The sequence below is a fragment of the Schistocerca nitens genome, chromosome 2, assembly GCF_023898315.1.
Source record: "Schistocerca nitens isolate TAMUIC-IGC-003100 chromosome 2, iqSchNite1.1, whole genome shotgun sequence".
In the NCBI taxonomy this organism is placed as follows: domain Eukaryota; kingdom Metazoa; phylum Arthropoda; class Insecta; order Orthoptera; family Acrididae; genus Schistocerca; species Schistocerca nitens.
Window position 1 is genome coordinate 67,367,109 of NC_064615.1, and position 13,930 is coordinate 67,381,038.

The window sequence follows — 13,930 nt, forward strand, 5'->3', positions numbered from 1 at the left end:
ATGGGTACGGAGTGATACAAACAAATGGAAAACATTTATCTGTAATCGCGTGACAGAGATATTGACATACACCACACCCAGCCAATGGAGGCATTGTCCGGGAAGCCAAAATCCTGCAGATCATCTCACGCGGGGACTAGAAGCAAATCTGCTAGCCACTCTTGATATCTGGTGGGGTGGTCCACCACGGCTTTCAGAAAACAAGCAGTTCTGGCCCCTGGAAATCTTATCCCCACTTCCATCAATGCCAGAAGCCAAAACGAGAGCAAATGTCACTCTGATCAGCGTTACTGAACCACTACTGGACATTGCAAGGTTTAGTTCATATTGGCGAGTACTGTATATAACTGCCTCTGTATTTCGATTTATCAGCACAATAAGAAACAAAAATACAGTTTCCGACAGTCTTTGTGCTTTGGAATTACAAAATGCCCGCACCTACTGGATCAGAAGAGTTCAAGAGGAACCATTCACTAGTGAACTGTCTGCATTGCGTAAGGGAGAACAATTGCCCAAGGAATCAAAGATTGCTCGATACAATCCCTTTATATCGGATGGCATCCATCGTCTTGGTGGTAAGCTGCAATGTGCTGCACTGTCACACTCAGAGAAGCATCCAGTTATATTGGATGGACGTCACCATTTCACTGAGCTTCTCATCAGACACACACGTGTAAGACTGCATCATCTCGGTGTGCGGATTGTGTTAGGGGAACTGCTAGAAGAATTTTGGATTCTGCGAGGACGACAAGCTGTTCGGAGAGTTCTTCACTCTTGCCTACCATGCAAGATAATACACAGTCGCCGGTATGAAGAGATGGAGGCCCCACTACCACTGGACAGAGTTCAGCCTTCAAGACCATTTGCAGTAACAGGCATCGATTTTGCCGGACCATTATATGTCAAATCTGGACATCAAACAAAAAAGTCCTACATGGTCCTATTCACATGTGCAACAACACGGGCCATTCATATTGAACTTGCAACTGACATGTCCACTGACAGATTTTTGATGGCCGTGCAACGCTTTGCAGGACGTAGGAGCCTACCAGTCACTGTCTACTCAGACAATGCTACAACATTCCATGCAGCCAACTCAGAACTGTCAGAGCTTTTCAAAAACATGCAGCATACTGACGTACAGCTCTACTGTGCCCACCATGGAATCACTTGGAAATTCATACCACCACGTGCGGCTTGGTGGGGAGGCTGGTGGGAACACATGATAGGCTCAGTCAAGCGCTGCCTGAGGAAAGTTCTTGGTCGCTCCCAGGTGGATGAAGAGAGCTTAAACACCACCTTGATCAGCATAGAAGCCGCAAGAAACTCACGACCCATCACTCAAGGAGAGAGTGACACTGCACTGACGCCAGCCCATTTTCTAAATGCTGGGAAATTAGTAACAATTCCATGTGGGCCAGAGCCAGCAACTAGAAAGGACCTTGCCAAGGAGTTCCGACTCAGACAAAAGGTCATTGACGACATCTGGCGCAGGTGGAAGACAGAATACCTCCTGCTGCTAAGACAGTATCATGAGGTGAAGGGATACCCTTCGCAGAGGAAACCGAGAATTGGAGAGGTTGTTCTGCTCCAAGAAGACAGCAAACCACGGCACTTGTGGAAGAGGGCTGTGGCAGAAGAAGTGCGGCATGGCAGAGACAGTAAAATACGGTGCATCATCCTCCGCCAGCCAGATGGTATGAAGATCTGTCGACCGGTCCAGCTGGTCATCCGCCTCGAGATGGACCAGGGTGGGGAGGATGTCGGGGAATGAAGACTCCTACGCCATCTGTTGGTGTTCTGTTAAGTCTGTACACTGTGCTGCCCTCTGCAGCGGATATATTTCAACTGTAAGTGTAAAATGGACGTGTGAGAACAAAGGTGTGTGTGAGCAGAAGTTTTACTGCGTCCTTGATTTCACTAGTGTGTAGCAACAGCACCTGTCTCCCTACAACTCGTTTTGCTGCATTGCCACTAGACAGTTTCAGAGAATAGCGCAGCCGCATGTTAGACTCTAAAATGCGTTTAGGCAATAGTGAAGCGGCACTGGTCCAGAATACTATTTTACTCTTCAGCATTACTCTGGAAGTGTACTCATGTCCATTGCAGTCCAAAGTACTTGTGGTTCCTGCGCAGTGCATTTTGCAATTCCTTATTTTCATCACACCCATTTGTCATCACGCATGATTTATTTCCGACTACTGCTTTATCACATGCAGAAATATCGTAACAATACGCCGTGTATGAGACCAAATGCCACACTACAAAAAAATCTTTTTCGAGAGGTCGATGGTTTCGCTTGGTTTGGACACGCTTTCATGCACATAATTCGCCTTTAGACACAAGAGAAAGCTCTGCTGGCCCTACATATATATACTGAACGAGCTGTAGGGGATGCCCTATAGTTTACTGGGACGGATAACATTCAGACGAATGGGCAAGGAAAGTTAAAGCTATAACCTGTTACATGAGAAGCAATTTAGTATTAGGAAAATTAAAGGTGCTGGAAGTGCAGTTCTGATATTTCATCTGATAATGTAGACAAGACTTGGAAGAATGAGGCCAGTTTCAGCGGATTAGATGACATAAAAAAGCTTTCGAAATTATAAAATGCTTTAAACTGTTCGAAAATCTCTGAAAAATGGGTTCATGCGATACGGACAGACAGATAGCGTTCCGGCGTAACAACAAGCGCCGGCATGATAAGGAAAAACGGGACAACAGAGAGGGCTGTGAGACACCTTTAGCTAATAGCACGCTGACTAGGATGACACCAAGACAGGAGCGGCATCTATACGGAGAGAATAGAAGCGCCGCGCCGCGCCGCGCCGCGCCGCGTAACCTCAGGGGCAGTGGAAGAAGAGCCGTCATACAAACGCTGTAGCTGCTACTTAAGAAACTGTTTTGTTTCGCTTGCATTGAAATATTATATACTGAAGGACAATGATTATGTGCCTGGCACCATTTGCTTGCGGCACACCTTTGTGAATACGCAAAGTTAAGTATTGTCAATTTAACTTACTGTAATAAACTCCATTAATACTATTTGCTTGGATTTTGGTCTAGCGATCCGAGAAAACAGCTTCTTAGGCACCCTATATTAGACGAGTCGGCTTGATAGTACAGATAGTATACAATATACACAAGAACGAAAACGGAACGACAAGAGTGAAACACCAAAAAAGAAGTACTCTATCAAAAAGGTATAAAGTAAGGATGCATTCTGTCTCCATTACTGCTGAACCCGTAAGGCGAAAAGAAAAGATAATTTCAAGAGTGGGGCTAAAATTCTGGGTGAAATTTTTTAATGGTAACATTTTCTGATATCGTTGTTCTTAGTGAAAGTGAGGAAGAATTACGTGACTCTTTGAAAGGAATTGAGAGTCTTACTCAGAGAGTGTAAATGAGGGTAAATCAAAATAAGAGGAATGCCATAAATGAAGCAGTAACAAGATATCGATACCTGCGGAACATGTATTAGACATAGAAGGAATTCTGGTGCCATGGAAAGAAACTAACGCATAACAGAGGAAGAAAATAAAGCAAAGAGAGTATTCCACTCTAACAAAAATATACTGTTAACGAACACAGGAATAAATGTGAGGAATGAATTTCTGATACTGTACGTCCTAAGTAGAGAACTATTTGGAAATGAATCATAGGCCGTAAGAAAACTGAAAAAATAGGGCTCAAAGCGTTTGTGATGCGGCGTTAACAAGACTTCTGAAAATTAATCGAAGTGATGAGATAAAAAATGAAGAGGTCCTCGGAAAACGCTAAATAGAAGGAAGTAAAGGATGATATGACATCTATTCAGGTATCAGTGAATATAACAGAAAACAGTCAGTCCAGAGTATAAATGCTGTTTATTTTTATGATGTGGTAATCTGTTTCAGTTGCACATAGACCATCATCGTACCAGTAATTTCTCCACTGGTGATGGTGGAGTCGATGCGAGAAGCCGTTGTAAGTCCATGTACCATCTGTCATCATCTATCAATACTTGCTACTTCTCGCATTACAACGCTTCCGTGCATAGACACCGTGCTTCATTAATGGATATACTACTAGTCTGATCATGGACTATGTACGACTGAAACCGATTTACCATACTATAAAAATACAATGGTTGTGGTCTGGACTGGTCCTTTTTCATTTTATTACGATACAAGATAGATGACGTTCCAATTTTGAATTTAACAATTATCAGTGAACAGCTTCCGTGGTACAAAAAGAAGCTCTAAGGGGCAACAGTTGTAAGGGATGACAGAAATTGGATAATATCCTATAAGTAGGACTCTGCCTGTAAGCATGCTTTGAGATGAAGAAGTTGGGACAGGAGGGGAAGTTGCGTTTGGCCATATTAAAGCAGTTACAAGAATAACGACAAAAATAATACAGTGTTATTTCCAAACTTGAAGCTTAGAAATTCGTTATCGATGAGGAAAGATACTATATATTCCCGTCCTTGTAGCTTGTAGCCTTAGAAAGAGTCTTTCTATGGAAGACGGCCTAGTGAATGAAGATGAGACCTCGAGTTACTATTGGAATCGCAGATCGTACACTGTCGAAAAAACAGTACACCAGGAAAGTCGACGTCGATTTTGATCCGATGAGGGCACGTGCCGCCTTGGGTAAAGGAAATGTACTGGTAATGGTTTCAACATCGGCCGCCAACAGGTAGCGTAGTGGCACAGCAACCAGTGCGCCAACTGCATCTAGCCTTTAATAGGCAATGCTCAGAGCCAGAAGGCTCTTCCCTTCCGCGTGGAAACACGCGGAAGTGGTTTCCATTCCTGAGAGCGGGAATGACCCACGCCAGGCAGCGATTTACCGGCCGATCAGCTTGCTCCCGTCCCTCTCAAAGGTGGGCGTGGCTGCTACGTGGGGCGGCTGCTACGCCACGTCACGGACCAGCAGCTCATCCCTAAGGAGCAGTTCGGGTTCCAGAGCGGCCATTCGACCAGCCAGCAGCTGTTGCGCCTAGTGGAGCAGGCGATGCGAGCGCTGGAGACGCGGGAGTACCTAGGGGCGTTGCCTCTCGACGTCTCGAAGGCCTTCGACTGCGTGTGGCATGACGGACTCGTGTACAAACTTTTTGTACACGGGGTACCGACGTCACACGTGGTCCTGCTGCGCTCCTATCTCTCAGGACGAACACTCCACGTCCGAGAAGACGGAGGCATCTCCACCGATCGGCAGATCCACGCAGGAGTGCCGCAGGGGTCGGTTCTCGGCCCCCTGCTGTACTCCCTCTACACAGCCGACGCTCCGCGGGTGGCACGCGTGGAGTTAGCACTTTATGCTGACGACACGGCGTTGTTCACCCGTAGCATGAAAGCGGCTGAGATGCGCCGTCGCTCCAAGTATGACGTCCTGGGTGCCTGGTCCACTAAATGGCGTTTAAAATTTAACGCTGCGAAGAGCCAGGCCATCGCCTTCAACAGAAAGAGGCTGTTTCCGGACCTACAGCCGGTCACGATCATGGGAGGCCCCATCCCACGGTTGCGGACTGGCAAATACCTCGGGGTGATGCTCGATCGGCACCTGACGTGGCTGCCTCACGTCCGTGACGTCAGAGGGCGATGAGTGGGGCGCCTTAGTGCGCTGTACACACTCCTTAACCCTTCCTCCACACTCCCTCCACGCCACGGCCTCAATCTGTACCTAGCCCTGGTTCGGCCGATACTAGAGTACGCTCACGTGGTGTGAGGCAACGCTGCCGACACGCACATCGCAACGCTCCAGCACGTCCAAAACAGGGCGCTGCGCCTTGCCCTCCACAAGCCGCCTCGCTACCCAACGAGGCTGCTTCACGAGGAAGCAGGCGTCCCGCTACTGCAGGATCGCTTCCGGCACGTCTCCAGGGTGTTCTACAACACTGCAGAACACTCTGGCAGCCACCTGATTCGTGGGCTGGTCCGCCAGGTCCACCACAGGCCGACAACACGTTGGCCCGACCTCCTGCGGGAGTAGCCAGACCCTCGCGGTATCGATCACGCCACTCAGAGCGTCTCCATAGTCAGAGACGCTCCATGAGGGTAGCTCAACCCGATAGGCAACTCAGTTCAACCCTGAGGTCAAAGCAGGAAGCCGGCTCCAGTGGCCGTGCGGTTCTAGGCGCTTCAGTCTGGAACCGCGTGACCGCTACGGTCGTAGGTTCGAATCCTGCCTCGGGCATGGATGTGTGTGATGTTCTTAGGTTAGTTAGGTTTAAAGTTCTAAGTTCTAGGGGACTGATGACCTTAGATGTCCCATAGTGCTCAGAGCCATTTGAACCATTCTTTTTTTTTTTTTTTTTTTTTTTTTTTTTCAAAGCAGGAACAGCAGCTACGCTCCTTACACTGCCCCCACACCTGGCAGATGTCGCCCGTGTTTTACACCAGCAGCAGCGGCCAGAAGGTGCAGTGTGGTGCAAACGTGTGAAGCGAACAGGCAACCATGAGCCGGATATGCACTCTTGCTTCGTACAGCCAAGTGAGCCCTTTCGAAAGGGGTCAAATTGTGGCCATCCGAGAGGCGGGATGGTCCTTTCGGACAAATGCCACAAGTATGACGAGCTGCATGAGTTGTGCAACGATGCTGCTATTAGTGGTGGCGTGAAAATTCTCACACCCGTAGACGAGTTTCTGAACGTCCACGCAGCACAGACGCCAGCGAGCATCGTCGTAGTGTAAGGGCAACGGTGGCAGATCGTACAGCTACCACAGCACACATAAGAGAGCGTGTGAGCCCAGGCGTGTCAACACGAACTGTTGCGAACCGATGACGGGGTTTGACTCAAAAGTAATGCCCCTACCTTTGTAACTCTTCAACAGTTGGCAGCACTTGTATGCGGTAGGTACTGGCTTGTTCCGTAGCCTCTTCTCTATAGCTGCAGTTGGCGGGAAGCCTTAGCATTGAACGGTTGTGTTGTTACAGTGTAGAGCATGGAACCCTGCGCAGACGGTCGTTCAATGCGACTTAAGCCACGTGCAGTCATTCTAGCAGAAGGTATCACTCCAAAGGAGATTCATCAGAGAATGAAAACAGTTTATGGTGACTGTGTTGGTGTGAGTACTGTACGTCGTTGGGCGATTAAGTTTAAAGATGTTTAGGCGGGGACATCTGACATGCGTGACAAACAAATATTTGGACGGCCCGTGAGAGCAACCACCGAGTTTCACGAGCAAAATGTTGACAGATTGATTCAGGACGATCGACGTATCGCTCAGAGAGAAACTGCAAGCACAACCGGCATTTCACAAGAACGTGTAGGTCACATTATTGCTTTGCTTGGCTATCGGAAGATCAGTACACGATGGGTACCCCGGATGCCGTCACAGCAGAACCTCAGAGACTGGATCTCATAACAGTGCGGCATCCTCCATAGAGTCCAGATTTAGCACCGTCCGACTTCCATCTGTTCCCTATAATGAAAGACGACCTGATGGGACATCATTATGCTTCTGATCAAGACGTTGAGAGAACTGTGCTTGCGGAAACAGAGAGTCGACTTCTTCCGTGACAGCTTCAGAAAACTTGTTCATCGTTGGCAGAAATGTATCCAATTGGCTGGTGATTATGTGAAAAAATGAGTATTGGTTATTAAAGATCACGTTCTCAGGATTACGTCTGCGTTTGATTTATTAAAATATCCCCATCCAAACACAATTAACGAAGGTGGAGGCATTACCTTTCATTCAACCCTCGTATTAGTAGCGGGACTACAGCCAGGCACACCTCTAGCCCGTCTTTCACTCAAGCCACAGCATCGACGTGCACGGATCCACTGATACCGTGAGAGCATAACTTGGAAGATGGAATGGCGCGCCGTTGCCTTCGGCGATGAAAACAGACTCTGCCTGATCCAGCGATGGTCGTTTGAGCTTACGAAGTACACCTGATGAGCGCTGTCTCCTAGACTGCATTAGTCCGCCACACACTGGTCCCACACAACGCAATGTGGTCTGTGATGCGATAGGCTGCAACTCTCGTACACCATTTGTGTTTCTGCAGGGGACGCTGACCAGCAATCGGTACGTCCAGAATGTTGTTAGACCCATTCTTTTGGGCTTCTTGCAAAAGGAATGTGATCTTTTGTACGAACAGGATAAACCCATCCACAAAGTGCCCGTGAACCTCATAATGCTCGGCAAGATGTGCAGCAACTTCCCTGGCCAACACGACCTCCATATGTGTCTCCAACCGAGAAAGTGCAGGATATGATGAGACGAAAAGTTACTCGTGCTACTTATCAACCAACAACTCTTACAGAACTACGTGAACAAGTGGAGAAGGCGTGGAGTAACGTATCCCGAGACAGAATTCACCATCTGTACGATAGTCTCAACATCAGAGTCACCGCCTGCTCTGCCGCTTGTGGAGACTATACCACGTACTAGTATCGTTGTTTCACCATGGGACGATACCTGATACCTCCGAAACGCTTTTGCTACTGATCTGTAAATGTACACTACTGGCCATTAAAATTCCTACATCAAGAAGAGATGCAGATGATAAACGCGTATTCATTGGACAAATATATTATACTAGAGCTGACATGTGATTACATTTTCACGCAATTTGGGTGCATAGATCCTGGGAAATCAGTACCCAGAACAACCACTTCTGGCCGTAATAACGGACTTGACACGCCTGGGCATTGAGTCAAACAGAGCCTGAATGGCGTGTACAGTTATAGCTGCCCATGCAGCTTCAACACGATACCACAGTTCGTCAAGAATAGTGACTGACGTATTGTGACGAGCCGGTTGCTCGGCCACCATTGACCAGACGTTTTCAATTGGTGAGAGATCTGGAGAATGTGCTAGCCAGGGCAGCAGTCGAACATTTTCTGTATCCAGAAAGGCCTGTACAGGACCTGCAACATGCTGTCGTGTATTATCCTGCTGAAATGTGGGGTGTCGCAGGGATTGAATGATGGGTAGAGCCACGGATCATAACACATCTGAAATGTAACGTCCACTGTTCAAGGTGCCGTCAATGTGAACAAGAGGTGACTGAGACGTGTAACCAATGGCACCCCATACCATCACGCTGTGTGATACGCCAGTATGGCGATGACGAATACAAGCTTCCAATGTGCGTTCACCGCAATGTCTCCAAACACGGATGCGACCATCATGATGCTGTAAACAGAACCTGGATTCATCCGAAAAAAATGACGTTTTGCCACTCGTGCATCCAGGTTCGTCGTTGAGTACACCATCGCAGGCGCTCCTGTCTGTGATGCAGCGTCAAGGGTAACTGCAGCCATGGTCTCCGAGCTGATAGTCCATGCTGCTGCGAACGTCGTCGAACTGTTCGTGCAGATGGTTGTTGTCTTCAAACGTCCCATCTGTTGACTCAGGGATCGAGACGTGGCTGCACGATCCGTTACAGCCATGCGGATCAGATGCTGTCATCTCGACTGCTAGTGATACGAGGCCGCTGGGATCCTGCACGGCGTTCCGTATTACCCTCCTGTACCCACCGATTCCATATTCTGCTAACAGTCATTGGATCTCGACCAACGCGAGCAGCAATGTCGCGTTACGATAAACCGCAATCGCGATAGGATACAATCCGACCATTAACAAAGTCGGAAACGTGATGGTACACATTTCTCCTCCTTACACGAGGCATCACAACAACGTTTCACCACGCAACGCTGGTCAACTGCTGTTTGTGTGTGATAAATGGGTTGGAAACTTTCCTCATTTCAGCACGTTGTAGGTGTCGCCACCGTTGCCAACCTTGTGTGAATGCTCTGAAAAGCTAATCATTTGCTTATCGCAGCATCTTCTTCCTGTCGGTTGAATTTCGCGTCTGTGGTACGTCACCTTCGTGGTGTAGCAAATTTTCATGGCCAGTAGTGTAATTGTTTCATCCACTCCATATGCAGTGTTGCAACAATAAATCTTGAGGGATTGGAGACCACTCAAAGGGTGGAATTATTTTTTTCCGGCGGTGTATTTATGATATGGTCCATGTTTTCAATATTCTTGCTGGTAACGAGGCCCTTGGTCACTTACTTTACGAAATTCATAAAGATAGAAAAAAGCAAAATTTTATTTTTGCTATGTATCTGCGTTCTTTGGTAATTGGTTGACTTACACTGTTGATGTTTGCTCATTGCTTTGTACTGAAACACATTTCATAGCATCTCATTGCCGTGAAGTATTCGTTTCTTTCGTATTTCAAACAAATGCAAGAATAACTTTCGGAACCGCCATATTTTTAGGAGCGAAAGAGATTTATGTTGCACAAAGTGCTTGAGATAAGCGTTAATTCGGGCTTAATTACGCTGGTATCAAGTTCTGTGCACTCATACCACTTTGATGTTAATGCCCGAGAATAAATTATGCAGGTCTCCTACTTTATGTAGCGAAGTATTGCAGGAGAGATGTTTAATTGCGAAGTACGACTTTATCTCGCGGCACTTAGCTCTCCAGAGACAAAGTCGGACGGCACTCCTGCCGTAATTTCGTGCCACAGGTGGAAGTGCTCCGCAACGCGCTATTCCGCCTCTTCAGAGAGCAGTAATCTGGGCCTCGTGGGATCAAATCTCATGCTGAAATCTAATGCAGTAGAGTTATTTCCGCACGATGCGTGAATTCGGTATTTATTAATCTCTGAAGTACATACATCTACATCCATACTCCGCAAGTGTGGCGGAGGGTACCTTGAGTACCTCTATCGGTTCTCCCTTCTATTCCAGTCTAGTATTCTTCGTGGAAAGAAAGATTGTCGGTATGCCTCTGAGTGGGCTCTAATCTCTCTGATCTTATCCTCATGGTCTCTTCGCGAGATATACATACTGTTTGACTCCTCGGTAAAGGTATGTTGTCGAAACTTCAACAAAAGCCCGTTCCGAGCTACTGAGCGTCTCTCCTGTAGAAACTTCCACTGGAGTTTATCTATCACCTCCGTAACGCTTTCGCAATTACTAAATGATCCTGTAACGAAGCGCGCTGCTCTCCGTTGGATCTTCTCCATCTCTTCTATCAACCCTATCTGGTACGGATCCCACATTGGTGAGCAATATTCAAGCAGTGGGCGAACAAGTGTACTGTAACCTACTTCCTTTGTTTTCGGATTGCACTTCCCCACGATCCTTCCAATGAATCTCAGTCTGGCATCCGCTTTACCGACGATCAAGTTTGTATGATCATTCCATTTTAAATCACTCCTAATGCCTACTCCCAGATAATTTATGGAATTAACTGCGCCGGCTTGAGTGGCCGAGCGGTTCTAGGTGCTACAGTCTGGAACCGCACGACCGCTACGATCGCAGCTTCGAATCCTGCCTCGGGCATGGTCGTGTGTGATGTCCTTAGGTTAGTTAGGTCTAAGTAGTTCTACGTTCTAAGGGACTGATGACCTCAGCAGTGAAGTCCCATAGTGCTCAGAGCCATTTGAACCATTTTTTGAATTAACTGCTTCCAGTTGCTGACCTTCTATATTGTAGCTAAATGATAAGGGATCTTTCTTTCTACGTATTCGCAGTACATTACACCTGTCTACGTTGAGATTCAATTGCTAATCCCTGCACCATACGTCAATTCTCTGCAGATCCTCCTGCATTTAAGTACAATTTTCCATTGTTACAACCTCTCGATATACCACAGCATCATCCGCAAAAAGCCTCAGTGAACTTCCGATGTCATCCACAAGGTCATTTATGTATATTGTGAATAGCAACGGTCCTACGACCGTATCAATGCCAATGGCCGTTTTATTCAGAAACGACTGTAAGCTGAGAAACAGTAAAACATACCATACATATAAGTCAATTGTGTACTTCATATGATACGACACCGTTCAATTTATGAAGTCCTGGGCTTGTCCACTGAAGTATGCTTGCAGAATGTTCCACTGACGATGCCGGTGTGTAGAGGAACGTATCGTCATTGGATGGCAGTAAGGAACTATTTGCACTTGATGTAATTAACGGCTGGTGTCTTAAAGTGTATGTACATATAATGGCGATAAATAATGTGGTATCCTGACCACTCCCCTCTTACAGGGTGCATAGGAAGCTGTTTTCTGAGGATACCTATATTATATACAAGCAAATCATATTAATGGAGATTATTACAGTAATTAAATTGAAAATACTTAACTTGTGTATCTACAAGGTGATGTCGCAAGCAATTGGCGAAATGCAAATGTCCAGTGTCCTTCGAAACACACTACTGCCCATTAAAATTGCTACACCAAGACGAAATGCAGATGATAAACGCGTATTCATTGGACTAATATATTATACTAGAACTGACATGTGATTACATTTTCACGGAATTTGGGTGCATAGATCCTGAGAAATCAGTACCCAGAACAACCACCTCTGGCTGTAATAACGGACTCGATACGCCTGGGCATTGAGTCAAACAGAGCTTGGATGGAGTGTACAGGTACAGCTGCCCATGCAGCTTCAACACGATACCACAGTTCATCAAGGGTAGTGACTGGCGTATTGTGACGAGCCGGTTGCTCGGCCACCATTGACCAGACATTTTCAATTGGTGAGAGATCTGGAGAATGTACTGGCCAGGGCAGCAGTAGAACATTTTCTGCATCCAGAAAGGCCCGTACAGGACCTGCAACATGAGGTCATGTATTATCCGGCTGAAATGTAAGGTTTCGCAGGGATCGAATGAAGGGTAGAGGCACGGGTCGTAAGACAATTGAAATGTAACGTCCACTGTTCAAAGTGCCGTCAATGCGTACAGGAGGTGACCGAGACGTGTGACCAATGGCACCCCATACCATCACGCCGGGTGATACGCCAGTATGGCGATGACGAATACACGCTTCCAATGTGCGTTCACCGCGATGTCGCCAGACACGTATGTGACTATCATAATGCTGTAAACAGAACTGGATTCATCCGAAAAAAATGACGTTTTCCCATTCGTGCACACAGGTTCGTCGTTGAGCACACCATCGCAGGCGCTCCTGTCTGTGATGCAGCGTCAAGGGTAACCGCAGCCATGGTCTCCAAGCTGATAGTCCATGCTGCTGCAAACGTCGTCGCACTGTTCGTGCAGATGGTTGTTGTCTTGCAAACATCCCCATCTGTTGACTCAGGGATCGAGACGTGGCTGCACGATCCGTTACAGGCATGCGGATAAGATGCTGTCATCTCGATTGCTAGTGATACGAGGCCGTTGGGATCCTGCACGGCGTTCCGTATTACCCTCCTGAACCCACCGATTCCATATTCTGCTAACAGTCATTGGTTCTCGACCAACGCGAGCAGCAGTGTCGTGATACGATAAACCGCAATCGCCATAGGCTACAATCCGACCTTTATCAAAGTCTCAAACGTGATGGTACGCATTTCTCCTCCTTATACGTGGCATCACAACAACGTTTCACCAGGCAACGCCGGTCAACTGCTGTTTGTGTATGAGAAATCGGTTGGAAACTTTCGTCATGTCAGCACGTTGTAGATGTCACCACCGGCGCCAACCTTGTGTGAATGCTCTGAAAAGCTAATCATTTGCATATCACAGCATCTTCTTGCTGTCGGTTAAATTTTGCGTCTGTAGCGCGTCATCTTCGTGGTGTAGCAATTTTAATGGCCAGTAGTGTATGCAAGTAATGGATATGGATCACAAGTGCGGCTCTTCTATTGCGACTCTTCTAGTCCTGTCTTCTGGTGCGGCCGAGGCTAGGAGGCGCGGCGCTTTTATTGTCTCCGTGTAGAGGCCGCCCCTATAGTGGTCACGACCTAGTCAGCGTGTTATTGGCTGACGTCGTGTCACAGCCCTTTCTGCTGTACCGTTCTTGATCTTCATGCCGGTGCTTGTCGTTACGCCGGAACAAAGAAGAAAAAATACCCAATAGTATCTGATTACAAAATAGTGTATACTGTCTTTGGGTGATGTTTTCCCTCCCTTCCTGAATAATATTTGAACTATCTTCACATTTTTTTTTTACT

The 13,930-nt window shown here is 47.1% G+C and overlaps 1 protein-coding gene across 1 annotated transcript; it reads left to right on the forward strand.

The window, feature by feature from the left end:
* The first annotated feature begins 991 nt into the window (after nt 1-991).
* On the forward strand, nt 992-1,774 carry LOC126234838 (uncharacterized). The gene has a single exon (XM_049943580.1). It carries the CDS (start codon nt 992-994, stop codon nt 1,772-1,774), a length of 783 nt encoding a protein of 260 aa, XP_049799537.1.
* The last annotated feature ends 12,156 nt before the right edge of the window (nt 1,775-13,930 follow it).